The 20,694-nt window shown below is 38.1% G+C and overlaps 1 protein-coding gene across 11 annotated transcripts in view; it reads right to left on the bottom strand.

Annotated features, from left to right (window-relative positions):
- Positions 1-20,694, bottom strand: part of LPP (LIM domain containing preferred translocation partner in lipoma) — a 741,617-nt gene that overhangs the window by 121,310 nt on the left and 599,613 nt on the right. For all 11 annotated transcript variants that reach the window (XM_038002350.2, XM_038002347.2, XM_038002351.2 and 8 more), the window contains one exon: positions 18,674-18,843. In XM_038002350.2, coding sequence (XP_037858278.1) covers positions 18,674-18,843 — 170 coding nt within the window. The remainder of the gene's footprint in view (positions 1-18,673; positions 18,844-20,694) is intronic.

The raw sequence follows: 20,694 nt of genomic DNA, 5'->3' as shown, positions 1-20,694 counted from the left end.
TATCTACAGCAGGTTTGGATCAATTACACCTCCAGAATGTAATGATTAAAGGAAAGAAATATCTTTTAGACCTATGAGAGAAAAGACCCTATTTTCACTTTATTCCTAGTATCTTTCAGAAGTAAAATTTGTTCACAAAGCTTGCCAGCAAAATTACAGCAACCAGGAACTGTATATAAATGAGCTGGGAAATATTCCATTTGTAATATAAGACCAAAATAAAGCAATACAGAATGCAGGCATCTTGCAGCAGAATTCCAAGCTTGTGCAATTCACAAATTTAATCATAACTTCCCTATGAGAAAAAAAAAATTTCTCCATTATTTTGAAAACATGGGTGTTCTTTGCTACTGAACTGTACCTGAAATTCATCTTCTTCCAGTGGAAAACAGTTGGAATATTTGATTCCACTTGAAACATCAATGAAATAGTAAAAATAAGATACTTGGAAATAATGGGAATTTTTGAGGCTGATTAAAAACTATTTTGGTGTGTTAACAGCCCTTATTTAAAGTTACAATTCATTGACTTCGGAAAAGGACAATCTGTACAAGCACAACTCTCTAAATTGCAAATCGTAGTTGAGTACTAGCTGGCTAAAATAGAATGTCATTACGGTTTTAAGTAAGTTCGTATTTAGAAACTATCTTACTAAAAAGATATTTATTTTACTTAAGAATGATTTCTGAAAGGCTAACTCAAATGTATAAATAAAAATCTATTATATCCAAGGGCTGACAGAAAATCTCTCCAGTGTTCTGGATGTCAGAGAGAAAAAAATCACCAGTATCATCATCAACAAATATTAACAGAATGCCAGTGGAGTGTGAGGACTGTGCAAGGAGCCTCGGGGGATGCAGAGAGACAAAAGACATGCCAAGACACTCATAATCTATGTGAAAAGACAGGCCCCTGACATGCTTAGATAAACAGTAGCAAAATTAGCCCCTCAATCTTTTGCTACCCTGTCCATCCAATCTCCAAAGACAGTGAGTGCATCGACCCATTATGGCACTTAGAATAATTCCCATTTATCTGTTTGGCTTTCTATCTCATTCAAGCAGTGAGTTTCCCAGATACCGATGATTCTCTCTTTTGCAATTTCATACCCCCAATGCCCACTACAATATTTGAAATACAGATGATGCTCAGTAAATATTTATTGGATGGATTTCAATGACTGAAGGCCATTTAGGCAGGCAACTTAGATGCAGAGGTTAAAAAAAACAAACAAACAAAACCTAGATGCATAGTTAGAAAACGGATGTCAGAACCCTGTTTTAGTTTCTTGGCTATATGGGCTACCTTCTCTGGGCCTCAGTTCTCTCATATCTAACCTAGAAATAACACTTGCCTTGTAGGATTATTGTGAACATCAAATGAAAAACAACTATAAAAGTATTCTGGGTACACGCATTTAAGTATAAGGTATTATTATGCTAAATGATTGGTACAGGTGGTAAATGCTAAAGGATGTGTAATTAACATAGCTGGAAAGCAGGTACATAATTAAGTGAAGTTGCTTAATACCATCCAATGGTAACTCAGGGAACTGGGAGTTGTTATTCTTTCCTGAAAATGTCTGATCATTCTGTCCCATGTGAATGTACCATAAATATCAAATAATAAACTGATTGTTATATGATTTAGGAAAGTCACATGGCTCCTTTTTTATCTAGAAAACTACCGTCTTACAGGGTTTCAGTTGACTCATCTGCAAAAAGAGGAGCTTGGGTTGGAGAATCTTCAGTTTCTTCCAGTTTAAATGGCACGAGAATTGACTTCCACTCAATTCTACCAGTCAAATGAACTCAAACTGGCCAGCAGTACTTAGTGTTTCTTTCATAGCTTTTAAGGATCCACCTTATCAGAATAGGAGAGGCAGCACTAACGTGGCTTTTCCATTGGCTGTGTTTTCTTGTAGCTTCAAAACAAAGGAATTTTGGCCTTTATATTGAATTCCATTAAGATGCCATCAGAGGAAGACGACGAGTCTAAGACTATTTGATACTTTTGCAAAAAAGCCTGTTATCCCGAAGGTATTTTTTACCTCTCCCAGCCCCAAATTTTCTGCAGAATAATGCACATATAATGAATGCTCAACAAATCCTTACTGAACAAGAGGCTGATTTCTTTTCCTTTGATCCTAGCAGTTATAATGGAATTCAACATAAAAAAATGTTTAGAGATTGGAACTGTTCTCTTTCATTCTTTCCCCCTTATCCACTCCTACTCTACTTTCAAGGCTTTGCTCAAATGCTGCATCCTCTGGGAGCTCTTTCTCGATGCCGATCCCCTCCTCAGGCCACCGTAGGATGGGGCATGGCCTTTCCTCTGAGCTCTCACAATTGCCCGAATCTCTCACAGATAAGTTGGATTACTTTGCCTTGTGTTATATTTGTTCATATGTCTGACACTTCTCATTCACCTCAGGGCTCCACGAGAGCATGAACTAGTCTCACACTGCATTGTATCCCCCATAACACTGAGCACAGTCCTTTGCACACAGAAGGTGCTCATTCAATGTCTCTTACCACTGGCAAATAATTCACTTTTCAGTTAAAAATATTCAAGGGACATGTGTTTAAACACTCACTTTTCCCAAGGAAGTGGAGACAGTCATCTCCTCCCTTTCCTAAATTCCCCTTCATAGGAACTTAGAAACACCCTTGAGAAAAATCTGACAGCACAATTTCACAAAAACAATCTTCTTCCTTTTCTTTTACTTTGAACTTAATTAATGGTAATGCTTAACCTGTCACTGCTTAATTACATTGGCAAGTTGGTGGGGTTTATCGATCTGTGCATGAGGAGTTAATTCCAGAAGAGACTTTGACAAAAAGCACTTTATGGGAGAACATATCGTTATTTCAGCAGCTTTGCTGGAGTAACCTGCAGACACTGCCCAGTCAGACTCAGGCCAGTTTGGCTTCCTGCCACTTGTGCCAATTTCCTAATGATCTAATAGGAATGTATAATAACCCTCTAAAAAAACAAGTCTTCTCTTTTTCTCTGGTCTTAAAAATGAGACGACATCTAGCAGGTTAAATGTATCCTTAAAGGAAAATGCACCTGAGTTGTACAATGTCTTCAACAGTGATAGGGCCCTACTGAATGTCTAGCAAAATTGTTTAAAGCCAACACAGCGCTCAATAAACCTTTGTTATATAACTAATCATGGGCCAGGCATGGTGCCTCACATCTGTAATCCCAGCACTTTGGGAGGCTGAGGCAGGCCAATCACGAGGTCAGGAGATCCAGACCATCCAGGCCAACATGGTGAAACCCCATCCATACTGAAAACACAAAAATTAGCTGGGCAGGTGGTGCATGCCTGTAATCCCAGCCACTGAGGAGGCTGAGGCAGGAGAATCGCTTGAACCTAGGAGGTGGAGGCTGCAGTGAGCCAAGATTGCACCACTACACTTCAGCCTGGGTGACACAGTGAGACTCTGTCTCAAAAACAAAAACAAAAAACAAAAAACAAAAACTAAGCATGTAGTTTCTATATACCTAGAAGCATAGGCTATTCTGATCTGCATTCCATCAGTCAGTGCCAATTATACATTGACAGATCTATAGCCAAAAGGCCTAATTTATTGCTATGGACTAAACTGACTCTCTTTATAAATTTATATGTTGAAGCCTTAACCCCAAAGTGATAGTATGTGTAGATGGGGCCTTGAGAATTAAGCTTAGATGAGGTCATAAGGATGGGGCCCTCATGATGGTACTAGTGACCTTATAAGAAAAGACACTTAGAGGGCTTGCTCCCTCCCCACACACACCATGTAAGGACACAGTGAGAATGTGGCTATCTGCAAGGTAGGAAGACAGTCCTCAGCAGAACCCCACCATGCTAACACCCTGATCTCGCACTTCCAGCCTCAATCTATAAGGAAAGAAATCTCTGCTATTTAAGGTGCTCAGTCCATGTATTTTTGTTATGGTGGTCCAGGCTGTATAATATATTCATTTTTAAAAAAATGTACTAAATACTCCCCAAAGTGAGAGGTATTGCTTTGGGTGCTATTTTCAGAAATGTGGAGTAAGATTTGGAGGTAGATAGGGGAAAAAAAGACACAAAGAACAACAGGAAAAAAAAAAATGAGTTTGCTCCTAAGGAGCTCATAGTCTATGTATTTGGGGGTGACATTATCTACCAGTATAAAGCAGAAATGGTAAAAGGTGGAAACAAAGGCAAAGATTAAACCAAGACATAGGTGAAAGCTCTGGAAGTACGGTAGGAAGTACTTGTCTTCAGATGGAAGTACAGTAGGAAGTGCTTGTCTTCAGATGGAAGTACGGTAGGAAGTGCTTGTCTTCAGATGGAAGTACGGTAGGAAGTGCTTATCTTCAGATGGAAGTACGGTAGGAAGTGCTTGTCTTCAGATGGAAGTACGGTAGGAAGTGCTTGTCTTCAGATGGAAGTACGGTAGGAAGTGCTTGTCTTCAGATGGAAGTACGGTAGGAAGTGCTTGTCTTCAGATGGAAGTACGGTAGGAAGTGCTTGTCTTCAGATGGAAGTACGGTAGGAAGTGCTTGTCTTCAGATGGAAGTACGGTAGGAAGTGCTTGTCTTCAGATGGAAGTACGGTAGGAAGTGCTTGTCTTCAGATGGAAGTACGGTAGGAAGTGCTTATCTTCAGATGGAAAGGTATAGGAAAGAAATCTCAAAACAGGTGTAACCAAACTGGGCAGACCAGAGAGATGTAACAATAAGACTTGCTGACTTTAAAAAGATAAAAAAGAAAGTCCTGTCTGATGACAGGACATCTGTTGGCATAAATTTATTTAAGAGCAAGGTAGAAGCTAACATTCAGAGTCCAGGAGCTCAAAGTTCTATTTTAATCCTACACAAATTCCTTATTTTCCAAACCCCCTGGTTTTCTAAGCTTTGATTTTGTTAAATTGTAAAAGGGAATAATATCAGTCTCTGCTTGTCTGTTGGGGGTAAAAAATGAATGAATATGTGGCACTAGGAGAAAGTAAGATCTATCGTGTGACACATTGGGACAGGTCTCTTCCTCCATGAAGACTTTCTTGTTGGATTCCTCCTTTTCCCCCAAAATCCTCCTATACCCCCTTCCACCAGTTCTTTCCTGAGGCCCCAACACATTTAGCGTGTTCCATTTTGTGGAGAAAATATGTGCACATGTGTAATGCTAAATAAACAGGATTTATTTAGATTATTGGCTTAAACTAGCATAAAATTATAGACATTCATTTTTAAAGGAATATATTTTAGAAGGTTCAATTTTATTTTTACTAACATATCTCACGAGCTTTATTAATATAAATTGCATCAAATATCTTTTAATACTATTAAAGAATGTGTGAAGTAAAAGTAACTTCTGAGGAAGACGTTTAATATCTTTTCCAAAATGACAGATATAATTAAAAAGTCATCACAGATGTGTGTTGGTGATTTTAAGGTTGCTTAAATAGTCCTCAGTGCAGCCATCCAATTGCAACTTTCCAAGCAAGGCATTCCTTGCTCTTGTCATCTTATTTCCTCATACTATAAATGTAGGAGACTGAATTTTAAAAAATATAAATATATATATATTCTTTGAAGACCTACATAATACCAGGCCCTTGTCACTGTGAAGTATTCAAAAAAAGCACCTGTCTTGCTATAATGATGATGTCAGCCTTGGCTGGCATCCCCTTACTCTGCAGGGACAAAAGCAAAAAAAACATCCAAGCAGTAGACTTTATTTATTCATTTCCTTATTTTAAGTAAGCTCTGGCTGTGGGAAGGAATTACTGTGTCCCATTCAAAGTCATGGGAATATCAGAGAACTTCCACTCAAAGTCTTTGGCAATTTTCGTGGGCGAGTCTGTGTGTTTGACCTTGAGTGCAGAAGCTCTTATGAGCATTCTACGGCCGGAAGCTAGACAGCTGGCTTCACTCTCACATCCTTCCCTTCAATCTTTGACATTTACATTTCAGCAATGACTCTGTTCATAGTCTCTCAGAGCCAAGTTCTCCTCCTTCCTTCTTATACATACATAGTCTCAGGTCCTAGGTGCACCAAGGGGCAAGCAAAGGGTATGTGAGTCAATGACTGTGGGGAGACACAGTGCTAGAGTGACACAGGTCCCCCCAAGTCCCCCTCACTATCGGAGCAGCAATAGGTTTACCTATTATGATAAACACTGCAGAAAAGACAAAGACGAATTAAAGGTGACCTCCCCCTACCCCATACAGTCTTCAAGGGGTTCCTATCAGTAGAGGACTGTGTCAAGGATGCCAGTGACTTTATAATACCAGTTGTGGTGAGAATCAATTCTACGAGAGATGTGGAAATGAAAACCTTGCATGTTCAGAAAAGGTTACAGCTAGTTGGTTAAGCTCCAGGAAAGCATTTTAAGGTTGGTTGATAACGATTGTTAAAGGATGGAGATGGGAAAAGGCAGAAGGCAGGCAACCAATGGCATAGACAGAGAAACCTCAGATACCAATGTCCAGGAGAAGAGTCCTCACCTTGGGTAAGTGTTGTAAATAGAATGTGTAGGAGAGCTGATGGGAGATAAGAATGGAAACATATTTTGGGGCCAATTTTTGCATGAGCTTGACTGGAAGTACAGACCAGTGGATTTCAAACTTGACTGTGCATAAAAATTTACCCCCCAACTCCCTGCCGTCCCAGGAGCCTTGCAAAAGAGGCAAAGTTCCTGTCTCCCTGTGCAGAAATTCTGGGGAGGAGTCCAGAACTTTACTTTTTAATGAGGAGCTCACAGTGATTCCAAAGCAGGTGACCTCTGACACAGTTTGAGAAAACTAAGCTTCTAGAGTCTCATGACTTGCCATCTCTTAGACTCCGTAAGTTCTCAAACCAAGTGGTGTGCAGGTAATATTCCAAGCCTGAAATGCTGACTTACAGTTTTCCTTTGGTGATTCAAGTTAGGCAAAATTCTCCCTTGCAGATTTTTATGTGTCTAACTGGGCCTAAGCCCTGGTACAGTTATTTACTACTTGAAGCCCCCACACTGATTTTTGTTCAGCCCTGTCCTCTCCGTTTCACCCTATAACCATGTGAGGTAAGAAACAGTACTTTCATCCAAGTGCCTCTTTCTTTCTTTCTCTTTCTTTTCTTTTCTTTCTTTCCCTTCCTCTCCTTCCTTTCTTTTTCTCTTTCTTCCTTTTTTTTTTTTTGAGATGGTGTTTCACTCTGTCGCCCAGACTGGAGTGCAGTGGCACAATCCCAGCTCACTGCAACCTCCGCCTCCCGGGTTCAAGTTATTCTCCTGCCTCAGCCTCCTGAGTAGCTGGGACTACAGGCATATGCCACCACACTCAGCTAATTTTTGTATTTTTAGTAGAGATGGGGTTTCACTATATTAGCCAGGCTTGTCTCGAACTCCTGACCTCAAGTGATCTGCCCTCCTCGGCCTCCCAACGTGCTAGGATCACAGGCATGAGCTACTGTGCCCGGCCTTTTTTAAATTTAATTTTAGTTTTTTTGATAAGATGACAAATGAATTTATTCCTTTTATGAATTATTAGTGACGTCTACAATATTATTAGTGAATTCCATAATGTTATAATACATAATGTGAATTCTATAATAGAATTAGTGAATTCTACAATATTATGATGGATGGTACAAATGAATGCAGATCCATCTGGGCAAAATAAACTACAAAGAAGGGAAAGATGTAACACTCAATGCCTGCATGGGATGATCCTGGAGCTGACCACGCTAACGTTTTCAAACTGTTTTACAAAGTCAGATGTGAGAACATATAACAAACTGGTTTCCTCTTATTGTTTGTTTTCATTCTAAGTGTGAGGAAACTGAAGCTAAAAGAAAAGGGAAGAATGCAGAATTAGCAGCTGACTGAGTGTGAACCAGGTCTGACTTTAAATTCCATATTCTTTCTTTAAAATCATGTACTGCCTCATACCAGCCCCCATGAAAGGCTCTCATACCTAGAATCTTTGAACTTATTTTCAGGTTTATTTTTAAGATTAACTTTATGGCCTGATCACACAGACACACCCTCTCTTCTCTGCCACTGTCCAGTTTCTTCTAATAGAGAATATAAGGTTATAAACATTTCTTTCTCCTGAGAATACAGAGTAGTTTAGGAGGCTGTACTAACACGGAGTCCACGTTACAGCTGGGTAATTATCATTCCTTTATCCATTAAGAATTATGGCCGGGCGCGGTGGCTCACCCCTGTAATCCCAGCACTTTGGGAGGCTGAGGCAGGTGGATCACGAGGTCAGGAGATCGAGACCACCTTGCTAACACTGTGAAACCCTGTCTCTGCTAAAAATACAAAAATTAGCCTGGAGTGGTGGTGGGTGCCTGTAGTCCCAGCTACTAGGGAGGCTGAGGCAGGAGAATGGCGTGAACCTGGGAGGCGGAGCTTGCAGTGAGCCGAGATTGGGCCACTGCACTCCAGCCTGGGCGACAGAGCAAGACTGTCTCAAAAAAAAAAAAAAAAAAAAAAAAGAATTATAAGATAACTATGAAAGAAAATGAGGAATAGGTTCCTATTTTCTTTCCATCCTTTTATCTCTAAAGGAGGAAGTTTACTGAACCACTGCCAACAATTCACTCAGCCTAATGAAGTGTATAAGTAATGGGATTAAATAATCTTAAACCATTATTACAGTAGCCTGATGCTGACATTCATCCAAACTCTGGCAAACATTGAGTGGTGAGTTCATGCTTGACTTAAACAATCTAGGGCAGTGGGAAGGTTCTAGAATAAAGTTTCAGAGGCATTTAACCTGGAAATCTGAGACTCTTCATTCTGGTTAGGGTGAAAGCAAACGCTGTCCTATTTCTACACTCTCCAACCAAAAGTTTACTAATCCCAACGTTTTCTAGGGATGTCTCTCTGGACCTGTAGCCACAAATGTTTAAATCCTTCATGTCAGTCCCAAAGAAAGTAGTTCTTTGAAGGCTTCATGAAGACTCACGGTTTCTAGTCCCACCTCTGCCATTAATAAATCATATATGCTCAGGCAAAACACTCAGCTTTCTTGGGATTTAGCTTTCTCAGCTATAAAATGGCATTACTGAATTTCTAAGGTTCCTGCTGGCCTTTAAAAAGCATTCTAATTCTATGACAACAGCAGTTAATATGGTTTGGAACAGGCACTGGGAAGAAAGGGTTATGTTCAGCTAGGCCTCTTTGTTGTTCTGGGCAATCCACTTACAGGTCTGTGCCTCTCTTTCCTTTCCAAGTAAGGGCTGCCTTGGAACCTGCAAGGATGTGGTGAGCAGTAACTAAGATGAGCAGCGGGCTGGGGGATATTTGGTTGAAAGGGCTAAATAAATACCATTAGCAAAGGAGAGTGTAGTAACTATTCATTGCCCCACTGAAAACATTGTTGTATAATAAAGGGTGATAATATGAATGTCTGTTGAAATGAGAGAGGCTTTCCAAAGCATACTCAATCCCCAAAATACACATTTTGCTCATGAGTTAATTATCCATGGAAAACTTTTTTAGCATTCCTCACTTAGATCATTTATACTTTTGAAAGTTTTACCTAGATATTTTATATTTTTTATTGCTTCTCTATGAGGACACTTTTCTGTTCTATTTTATAAACCTAAAATTGTCATTTTTATTTTGTCAGCTTACTAAACTTTCATTATTCCAATATTAAAAATTTTTCAGATTCCCTAGAAGCATAATCACATCATTCGTAAATGACTGTATATACATACAGTCTTAAGATGTTGAGTGGAAAAATCTCCCACTAATACAAATAATATAATGCCATGTATTTAAAATTAAGAAATACTATGTGCTCACAACACTACATATTATTTAAAGAAATACATGAACATGATAAAAAACAAATTTAGAATAGTGGCTTTCTCTGGGGGAACATGATCATGGAATAGAACCCAAGGGATTTCTACTGAAGTTTTAATGTTTTATTTCTTAAATTGGATAACAGGTACATAGACCTTTAGGATTCATTATGCTTCATATCTTTATATATATTAGAAATGATGCATAATAAATCAAAATATGTAACTACTACTTAGAGTTTATTTTGCATTATTGCCATTGTTTTTGTTTTTAAATAAGAATGTATGAAAAATTCTATTAAACACCCTTTTAATGAAAAGCATCTATGGAGATTACTAGTTTTTTTAAATTTTGATATATCAATATAGCAAATTATGGTAAAAGATTCCTAATTATTCTAGCACTGGCACTGAATATGGAATAACTGGAATGTTTTGTTATGTGGTATTCAATTTGCTAATATTTCACTTAGGATTTCTGCATTTATGAAAGTTAGATTATCACAGAATTGTCTTCTGGGGGTAACCTAAGTTAGGTATTACTATTGGGAGCATGCTAGCTTTATAAAATGATTTGGTAAGCTTCTCGTTTTTTGCTAGGCTCTTAAAGTTGAAATAGCACAGAAATCATTTGTTCTTTGGAGATCTGAAAACTTTTATTAGTGAAATTTTTCTGACTCTTTTGCAAGTAATAGCTTCACATTCTATCAGTATTTATGAGTTGATTCAAGCTTCTTTCACCTGTATTTTAGATTTGCATAGAACATAGTCTCTCATATAAAATTTTAAGTGCAATAATTTTAAAATGTCATCTGTATGCTGCCTTTTCCTTCCTAATTTTTTTGCAGTTTTTGTTTCTTTCTTGATTATCTTAACCCAATGTTTATTTCACTGCTCTTTTCAAAATATCATCCCCAGATCTAAATGTTCCAGTATTTTTCAACTTATCAACAATGTTTTATTTTAATGGATTTCTTTAAGATTGATTTTCTTGTCCTGTTCTAGTTTTTTGAGTCAATACATATGCTCTGTTTCCTGTTGCAATTAATAAGACTAGTATTACTTGGCATTCTATGCTGGCTGCATCCCATTCTCATTGCTATGCAGTGAGCATCATCACTACTTTCTAAGATTCTTTAACCCAAGAGTGTGCTTATGCATTTATTCATTTCTTGTTTTACTATATGGCTACATGTAACTCTGCCCGCCACAGTAGGAACTGTCTACAATTTCCTATTAGACTTTGATATAATAAATGTTTTTCTAAATCTTCCATGCAGTTTTAGACAGAAGATAGAAATTCTTTGTTTGCATAGATCAATGTACATAGATTAAATCAATGCTATCAATCATATTATTTAACTCCATTTTATGATTTGTCAAAGACTAAAAGGAATGTGTTAAGGTTTTATAAAGAATATGTTTTCACCGTTCTTATCTCTTACTTCATCAGTATTTTTAAATTATACATTTCAATATAATGATACTTAATGAAGGAAAGCTCAGGGCTATTCTTCTCTGGGAACTGTGATATTTATCAAAAAGTAATGTTCTTCAGACTGCTTGATAGTTTTGTACTGAATTGTATTTTGTCTTCTGTGAATACTGTAGTTAGTAGGTAATTAATATTATCTTATTTTGGTCTGAATTTTCTACTACATCTTTGCCCCTTTATTTTTTAACCAGGAGTTTTTTTACTTCATTGCTTTTCACTGTTTTATTCACTATGCATCTCCTGTGCACATTATTTTGATTAGGTTATTTGTCTGTTGGAAAATTTCCTTGAATCAACTTTCAGAAAGGATATGTAGGTGACATATATTCTTTTTCAATGGTTCAAGAATATTTAAAAGAGACTGTAAAGAAGGCAAAGTTTGATATACTGTTATGTAACAAAAGCAAGGTACTAACCAATAGTTAAGGTATGATCTCATTGTGTGTGTGTGTATGTGTGCACGTGCATATGTGTGTCTGTAACCACATGTATACAGATGTGTGATTGCATTTATATACACACTTCCATACCCACAGGTAAACATAATAGAAAAGAAGTGCATGATACAATGTGAACTATTATATTGAGAGAAGAGAATTACATACCTGTCTTCTATTTGCTAATTTTTCTCTAATGGGCATACACTAATGAAAAACTTAGGATTTTAAAAAAGAATTACCACCATAGGAAAGTGGTAACCTAGCAACAGCAAACGGGATTTCCAGTGTTTTCTGTTAGATGTAGAGATAGCCGGACTTGGGAATCAGAGGGCTAGGGTCAAGTATTAGCTCTGACACTCGTATTCCATGGAACTGAGCAAGCTGACACTTTCTAAGATTCAGTTTCTTGCTACTGGAAATGAAGGCAAAAATAACTGTAACTATTTCCTAGGATCATTAGAGGGTAATACGATAAAATAAAAGTGCTTCGTAAAAGTTAAAGCACTGAGCAAATGTTAATGTCAATGTCAGTTGTTATAAATATTTTTAACCATTTTTTTTTTTTGCCTCTTAAGGCCTCAAATGCTCAAGAAAATACAAGGGCTTATGGTTTTTCATCAGTAGAAGTTTAGCATTTCAGGTTCTGTAATACTGGAAAGCATGAGTCAGGTGGTTATCAATTAAAATTTTTGGGGAAAAGGCTATAATGATACCTGATTTTGAATCTGAGTAGTTGGAAGCTGTCAGTATCTTCACGTGGAAAGTTGAACATGGGCCAGGCGCGGTGGCTCACGCCTGTAGTCCCAGTGCTTTGGGAGGCCGAAGCCATGGATCACTTGAGGTCAGGAGTTTGAGACCAGCCTGGCCAACATGGTTAAACCCCATCTCTATGAAAAAATACAAAAATCAGCCGGGCGTGGTGGTGGGCGCCTGTAATCCGAGCTACTCAGGAGGCTAAGGCAGGAGAATTGCTTGAATCCAGGAGGTAGAGGTTGCAGTGAGCCGAGAACGTGCCACCGCACTACAGCCTGGGCGACAGAGAGAGAGCTTGTCTCAAAAAAAAAAAAAGAAAAGAAAAGAAAAGAAAGTTGAACATTAAGTTGCATGTTGTGCGTGGTGGTGCAAGCCTGTAGTCCTAGCTACTTGGGGACTGAGGCAGGAAGATCATTTTAGTCCAGGAGTTCGAGTTCAGCCTGGGCAACAACAGCAAGAACACATCTCAAAAAATACCCCAAAAATAAATAAATAAATAAATACATAAAAACTTAGTTGCTGAATGTTAGCACAGATGTTAGCATAGGCCAAGCAATAAAGTGCAAATTATAGAAGCTGTTCATAGTCTTTGTTTTGTCATTTACTTTGAAAACATCAGAGCCACATTTGTAAAATGAGACTAATAGTCTCCCTATTATCTATTTCACAAGGGCTCTGCTAGGCCTGACAGCATGCAGTCACAGATGCTTGGTAGCATTAGAAAATGGAAGGGGCTGTATGAATAGAAGAGATAACTATTCCCAGTGGGTAACATGCTTAACCTCTCAAGAGAGTGCGTGACACATTTTTCCCTTTCTTGAACCATTTTTCTCCTTCCTGGGAGAGTTCTGGTGAAATGATGATGTAACATCAAGAAGAAAGTGTGTGTGTGTGTGTGTGTGTGTGTATGTGTGTGTGTTGTGTGAGAGAGAAAGAGACAAGAGGCACAGACAAACACTCCTTCGAGGTGAGAGAGCAGAGGTAGGCAATTAGAAAAAAAGGAAGAAAGTTCATGTGGATTTTTCAGGTTTAGTCCAAACTCTTGCTTCCTTTCCCAACATCCACATAAAGCACTCGCCATAAGTGCTTTTAAAACATTTTATTAAGAGGAATGGAGTATATAAAAGAACAGCTTTCCTGCAGAGGTACAAAAACTACCTCTTAATGCAAGCTGAAAAGTTAGAATGTTTTAACTGTAGCCATTTGGTGACATAAGGGAGCAAAAGGCTGCTAGTGTGTTGGTCACTAATGTGCCAAGTTTCAGGTACCTTGAAGTGTTTAGTCTCCTGTGGAGTTGGCCTCCTATTTCCAGAGGCCCTTTAATCATTTGGATTTCAACTCTAGTGAAAATGTCTGTACCACCTTCTACAGTCAGAGAGTTAGGACCTGGATTCCATCCACTGTGAGTGAAAACACTGGTTTAGGGGAGGATCCTTGGCTGCTACTTCATAAACAGACTTTTGCTGAGAATTTCGGATGCACTTTGTCCCTAGGCCCAGACTCCTTGGTAATGCTAGAAATAAAACAGCAATTCTTTTTCTAAAACTATACTTATGTGTAAGGCTGTCTCTTTATGTGCAGAAGGGTACATAAGCAGGAGGCATTGTTGCTGCCCTTCATATTCACACCAACATAAAAAATCTTCTTAAGCAAAGCATGAACCTCTTCTTCTAATATGTGTCCTTATATTCCTTCCATGACATTTATTTATTTCAGTAGTTCCATAGCAACTACAGCCAAGAAATTGCCCCAGATTTACAAGGTTTCTATATTGTATCACATTATACTAAATGGAAAAAAAGCAATGATAAAAATTCTATTAATCAGATTAAGCACTTATATTAATATATGTAAATAATTTCATGTATACAAAATATCGCAACTGCTTATTCCTTATCTTTGAAGACATAGAAGAAATTAATATCTCCCTTTCATAAATGAGGACACCGATACTCAGGAGCTAAGTGATTTACCCAAGGTCACACCAGGAGAGCTAGAATTAGGATAAATACATTCTATTTATATCACTTCCCAACAAAGTTTTAGTGATCTTTATTTTAATCTGTTTACATATTCAAATATATAAGAATAACCAAAACTAGGCTTTCAAGAGACGTATCACCAAAGAAGAGAAGCATCTCATTGATTTTGCTAATAATTACAGAAACCTAAAATAACTATGACATAATGTGCTTATTACATTCGTTCAAAAAATATAAATAAACTTCTCCCATAGGGGAGAGATTGCATTTTAACATATAGTTTCATTATTGTTGATGGTTCTATAAGTTAGAAAAATATTTCTAAAGAAATCTAGCAAGGTAACACAAAAGTCTTCCAGATTAAATTTGATTTGGTAATATAAATCAAAGAATTTATGCTAAGGATGTAATTCAAAATAAAAAAATAAAGTTTTTATTAACTATAGGCATGTTATTTACAATTCTAAAAGATTGCAAACCACAATATCTTTTTTGACTGGCAAATGGTTTTAAAATGAAGTGTGTAATCTAAATGTAAAACTAAACAGATAAAAAGTTAAAAATGAATACTAACAATGCAAAACTATATGAACATTTGTATTAGGTTAATAAATAAAAAATAGAAAACAAAATATGTAAAATGATTAAAGAGAATGACAATGCTATACTGAATCAGACTGTTTAATCATACCTACTTAAGCACAAGGATTAAGAACAAACTCAATAAACCACGGGAAAATATTAAAAATCATTGAACCAAAGCTGAAGACATTGCTGGTGCATTTTCCCTCAAAATCATGTAAATCTTTCATTTTAATAGGATCTTAAGTTGACCAATAACCAATTTAGGCAGAAGTAAATTTAATTTATACTAGACTGGTCTCATGCCTGAACTCAGAGTATCAAACATGGTGGTCCTTATACAAAAACAATTAAGCCACCATCTTGAATATTCTCATTCCATCAGTTAAAAAAAAAAAAAGACACACTGACTGATGGCCAAGGATTAGGTTTGCTCTGGTTTGTATGGAATACCTTTTAGACATCAGTTTTCAACAGTGTAACCAAAGGCAATTTTGCTGGATCACATAGAAAATGCCTCCAGTTCCAAGGCCTTTGGTTCCAAGAGAGAGGCACAGTTCTAGGATCCTCCTTAATGCAAACTATCTTCAAAGCAAACTTGTTTTATTTCATTTGCCCAGTTTCCTCAACCTCCATACACTTCTAGTATGCAGCCTACTGGACTTATAAAAGTTCAGAAGAAATTAAAGTTCTGATACATCCATCTGAGGGCTTGAGGGCTGTGCTAAACTCAAATCAATATTGAACAAGGGTCTTTGAGTAAAGCTTAACTGAATTCTGATAAGAATTAAATTACATTTTAGAGTCACCACAAATAGATCTCATTAAAGAAAAACCTTGATTAAATGTTCTTATGAGGAAAAGAAGTAAAAAAAAAAGGTTAGAATTTCCATTATTTGAATTCATCCAGCTCTTCCAAGTATGTAATTAAACCTCTCCCAGATAGTTTTCCTTGTCATAAGCATAGTATAGTAACAACAAACCAACGAAGAAGGGGCTGGCGTCCTACAGAATCACAGAGACCCATCCTATGCCTGGAATGGAGATAGAAACTTGAACCCACACACTACAGAAACCTATTATTTAGTCAGATTAGACCTTCTCCAGTTTTGTTACACACTCAGAAAAGCAAGCAAACATGTAAAAATGGGAAGACTATGTCTGAGAGGTTATAAAAATTTCCTAAAGCCCAGTGAATTTTACCGCACATGTAAGGTTCCCACATTCAGAAATATTAAACAGGTCCAGAAACTTCATTACAGTTAATCCCAGAATAACATTTATTCTACTACTTTCCCTGAAGAGGCCCAGTGTGCTTTACAAGGATTGTCTCATTTCTTCTTCATGAGCCTTTGGGGAAAATAACTGCCATCGTCCCCATTAAATAGATGAGGCAACTAATACTTAGAAAGAATAAATAACTTTCCCAAGGAGAAGAAGCATTAAGTGATGGAACCAAATTCAAACTCATGTTCTTCCCACCCTGTTACATTGTTTCCCAATACTGTCTATATGATTTCTAGCTAACAAGGGTTGAAACAAAACAACTGAAGAAGGCTGCCACAGTAGCATCATTAAAGTAGCAAAAATCAACTATGGAGTCAAAAAGGGATAAAAAATAGACACAAGAGCTATAAAATAACACAGCAGTACGTATTCACTTGGTGTAAGGACAATCCTGGGTGCCTCTACACACTCTGCCAACATCACTACCTTAGGGCTCATGGCAATAAATAATTTCATAGACGTGGTCTCAAGCCATTGCGAATGACACCTGGTTTAGTCTGTTTCAAGAGGCAAGGAAGTATGTAATGCCTTTCTTTTTTCAATACAGATTTCAAAGGCTGACATTTGAAATATTCTGATATTCTAAAGAGGTAAGCTTTTGTTTACTAGACTTTCCCTTATGCATAATTGCTCCTTCCAGATCAACAGTACATTACTGTACTGTTATGTACTGTTATGAACCTGCTCTGTCCTCCACTGAATGTGTAGAATCTCTAAGAAGAAAGGCTCTTCTGTACTGTTTTATAGATTGTGCCTTCCACTCCAAACATCCTGAGTCATGTTCCTTTTATACTGGCATGTGAGATGAGAGTCAGAGCACTGACCTCAAAGCCGGCGACCGGGTTCTACTGTTCCTTTCTGCAAGAGCTTAGACTATGAGACTCAACCTCCTCAGCTGCTTAATGGAAAATCCCCACCATGCCAATCTTGCAGAGGATAGGGGTGGCTGTATGTAGGAAAACGAAAACCACGTAGCATCTGCAAAGAATCTAAGACTGTGGAGTGTGAATAACGGAATGTGGCCTTGGTTCTGACACTAATGATAGGTCATACGAAGTCGCTTTCCTCCTCTCCATGTCTTGGCATTCTCATTGCTAAAGAGGGTAATTACGCAAACGATTTTAAGATTTTTTTTTTCCAACTCTACCACTGTATGGCTCTACATGTGTTTAAGTTACCTTTGGAAAGAAATGATGTTACATGTGTTTAAGTTACCTTTGGAAAGAAAATGAAATAAAATTGAACCTAAGACAGATGCAAAGCCACATTTAATCCTACAAAGTCTTAATCTTGACGAACTTCCAGATCTGTGCTACAGACCCCGAGGTTACAATGAGTTAGGGCTGCCAAGTTATAGGAAAATACCAACCAGGCCCAAAAAGTCTTCAATAAATGTGAACCTTGTAAAGCCAAGTATGACTCCCAATACCTTGGGGAAGAAACCAAGGTTTCTTTTAGGTTGAAATCCCTGGGCACTGACGGACAAACCATGACTGTTTTGTGGGTTTACATAACAAACAAATAAAAACACTACTTTTCCCATCAACATGTGTTAAACAAAGATTAAAATCATGCTGAAGGACAGCAAAGAAACTTACACTAGATGAAAAAAGCCTGTGTTCATTCATCAAATTATTCTAACAGAGAATAGTTTAATAGGTAGATTAAGTAAGGAGCATTGCAAAAACTCTAAGGTAACATGACTGAGAATTTTTTAGTTACCCAGGAATATTATTAAAATATAGTTTTATGTTCTGTAATAAAAGAAAACAATGATTAGCTCAGTCAGCATTATTGTTCATTTCTCTCTAAGGTGCTTTATAAAAAACAGTTCCCCTGTTTACATCATTGCACCTGTTGGATAAGAGGGGGAAGAAACATTTTGGTAGATAAAAAGTGACTCAAAGGGCCCAGTATTCCGGAAGAGGACTGACAAGTCCAGAGATTCTGTAAAGTTTCCCTGAAAATACTGGGCACTTCAAATGTAGGGTGAGATCTTATAAGAGGTGTGAGTCAGCTACTTGGAAAGCTTTCTGATGCTTCAAGAAAGAAAATTTTAGCTTGTACATACATGCTTGAAAGCCTCAGGCTAATGATCTTCCCAGCAGACCAGTAACTGAAGGGCAGTCCCACGCTAATACACCTTTCTGATCCCATATGAATGGGGGATGTGTAGAAAAAAATTACAATATGCTAATTTACCCATGCACGCGCACACACACACCACACACATTTTGAAGTCTAGGAAGAAGTAAAGATCTGATGACTATATTCCATGTGGAGTGACTGCCATTCAGCCACAGAAGACATCTTTGCAAAGCGTTTGAGGAACAAATCTGGAACTTACAATGTAGCAGGGCTCGCAGTATGCTTTCTTTTCCACAGCATAGAACGGCTGCCCTCGGAGCTTGTTGTTGCAGATGATGCAGGTAAAACAATCCACGTGGAAGACCTGATCCATGGCAGTGCATCCTGTACCTTCCCCAACTACGTTTTCTCCACACCGAGCACAGCGGCCTGGAAAAAAAAAAAAGGGTTTGATAAGAACACACCAAGGAGCACTTCAGTCCTGCTAAAGCCAAAGTGGAGGAGACAGCAGGTTCACAACACCAGTGGCAACAGAACCACCACACCTGCCGTCATTACCCCAGTACTATTACCCCATTACCCCAGCAAGATGACCAGTACAGCCACCCCTATCCTCTGCAAGATTGGAATGGTGGGGATTTTCCATTAAGCAGCTGAGGAGGTTGAGTCTCATAGTCTAAGCTCTTGCAGAAAGGAACAGTAGAACCCAGTCGCTGGCTTTGAGGTCAGTGCTCTGACTCTCATCTCACATGCCAGTATAAAAGGAACATGACTCAGGATGTTTGGAGTGGAAGGCACAATCTATAAAATAGTACAGAAGAGCCTTTCTTCTGGGAGATTCTACACTTTCAGTTAGAATATAGGATAACTGGGTCCAAACTCAAATTTTAGTTCCTTTTACAAAAGCCCTGATTGTAAAACCTCTGCAGCCAGCCCTCTGACAGGCTGATCACGAGGCAGTCCTTTAATTTCTAGATCGCTTTGAAGGCTAAAAGTTTCTTTCTCCTATTGAGCCATAATGCTTCCTTATTCTAACTGCTTACCCCATGGTTCTAGTTCTGTCTTCTGAGACCTTATCTCTCTCTTGGACTTGATACCCTTTAACACATCAAAATTCAGTGAACATTGCTTCCAAGTCTGTTATTCCTTTGAACATCCACACATCCTGCAATAGTTTCATATACTGTAGGGTTTTGAGTCTCTCAGGGCCACGGTTCTCGTTGTTCATGCAATGAGTATTCTGCAAAGCTCCAGCATTCTTAAATTGATTAATGTGGCATCTGGCCTACATATGGACATCAGGTTTCAGTTTTTAAAATCTGTCGTAAGCTTTAAATAATAACAATAAAATATAAATTCAGACAAATATTTATATCAGTGAGAGGCATTATGCTGGTTGGCATCCATATCTCTATCTGCCTCCATCATGGGAATCTTGACCCAGACGTCAGGTCCACATCTAGTTTCCTTTCCTAGTCTTTGTTTCTACTAAGTTAAAAAAGTTCTATCTAATAGTTATAGAACACTGGGAATGTCAGTCAGAAGCTGTAGGCTTTGATAGATAAGGTATAGCAAATGCAGTGCTTCACATACGTTAGACGTTTTTCTAGGGGCTTTAGATATCATAATTCATTCCATATTCACAACGATGTATAGGCAGGTACTGTTATTATGTCTATTTTACAGATGAGGAAACTGAGTCACACATATGGTTAACTAACTTCCAGCCTAAGCAGTCTAACTTCAGCATCTATGCTCTTAACCACTATGCTATAGTGCCTATTCCCAGTTCTGTGCATCAGGATTAACACAGATCTGACGTGAGGGAGCATTATGGAGAGACTTGTCACCGAAGACTGCTTTCAGCAGTCCATCACATTGGATGGACAGCCATTTCACACTCAAACATGGGAGGGCTAGATGTTTCAACCTGAGAGAAAACAAGGTAAATTTATTTCTAATTCTCTCCAGTTGTATTTGGCTCTGAAAAGTATTTCTTTATATCCTGTTGCGAGATTTGAATGCGACTTTAAATATAACCCAAAGTATACACTTTAAGTTTTTTTTTTGTTTTCCTAAGGAATAAGAAATAGGAAGGCTGGGTGTGGTGGCTCATGCCTGCAATCCCAGCACTTTGGGAGGCTGAGGTGGGCGGATCACCTGAGGTGAGGGGTTCAAGACCAGCCTGGTCAACATGGTGAAATCCCGTCTCTATGAAAAATACAAAAACTAGCTGGCCATGGTGGTGCGTGCCTGTAACCACAGCTACTCAGGAGGCTG

This window comes from Chlorocebus sabaeus, chromosome 15 (genome assembly GCF_047675955.1).
Source record: "Chlorocebus sabaeus isolate Y175 chromosome 15, mChlSab1.0.hap1, whole genome shotgun sequence".
NCBI lineage: Eukaryota > Metazoa > Chordata > Mammalia > Primates > Cercopithecidae > Chlorocebus > Chlorocebus sabaeus.
This window is presented reverse-complemented; position numbering and strand designations above follow the sequence as displayed.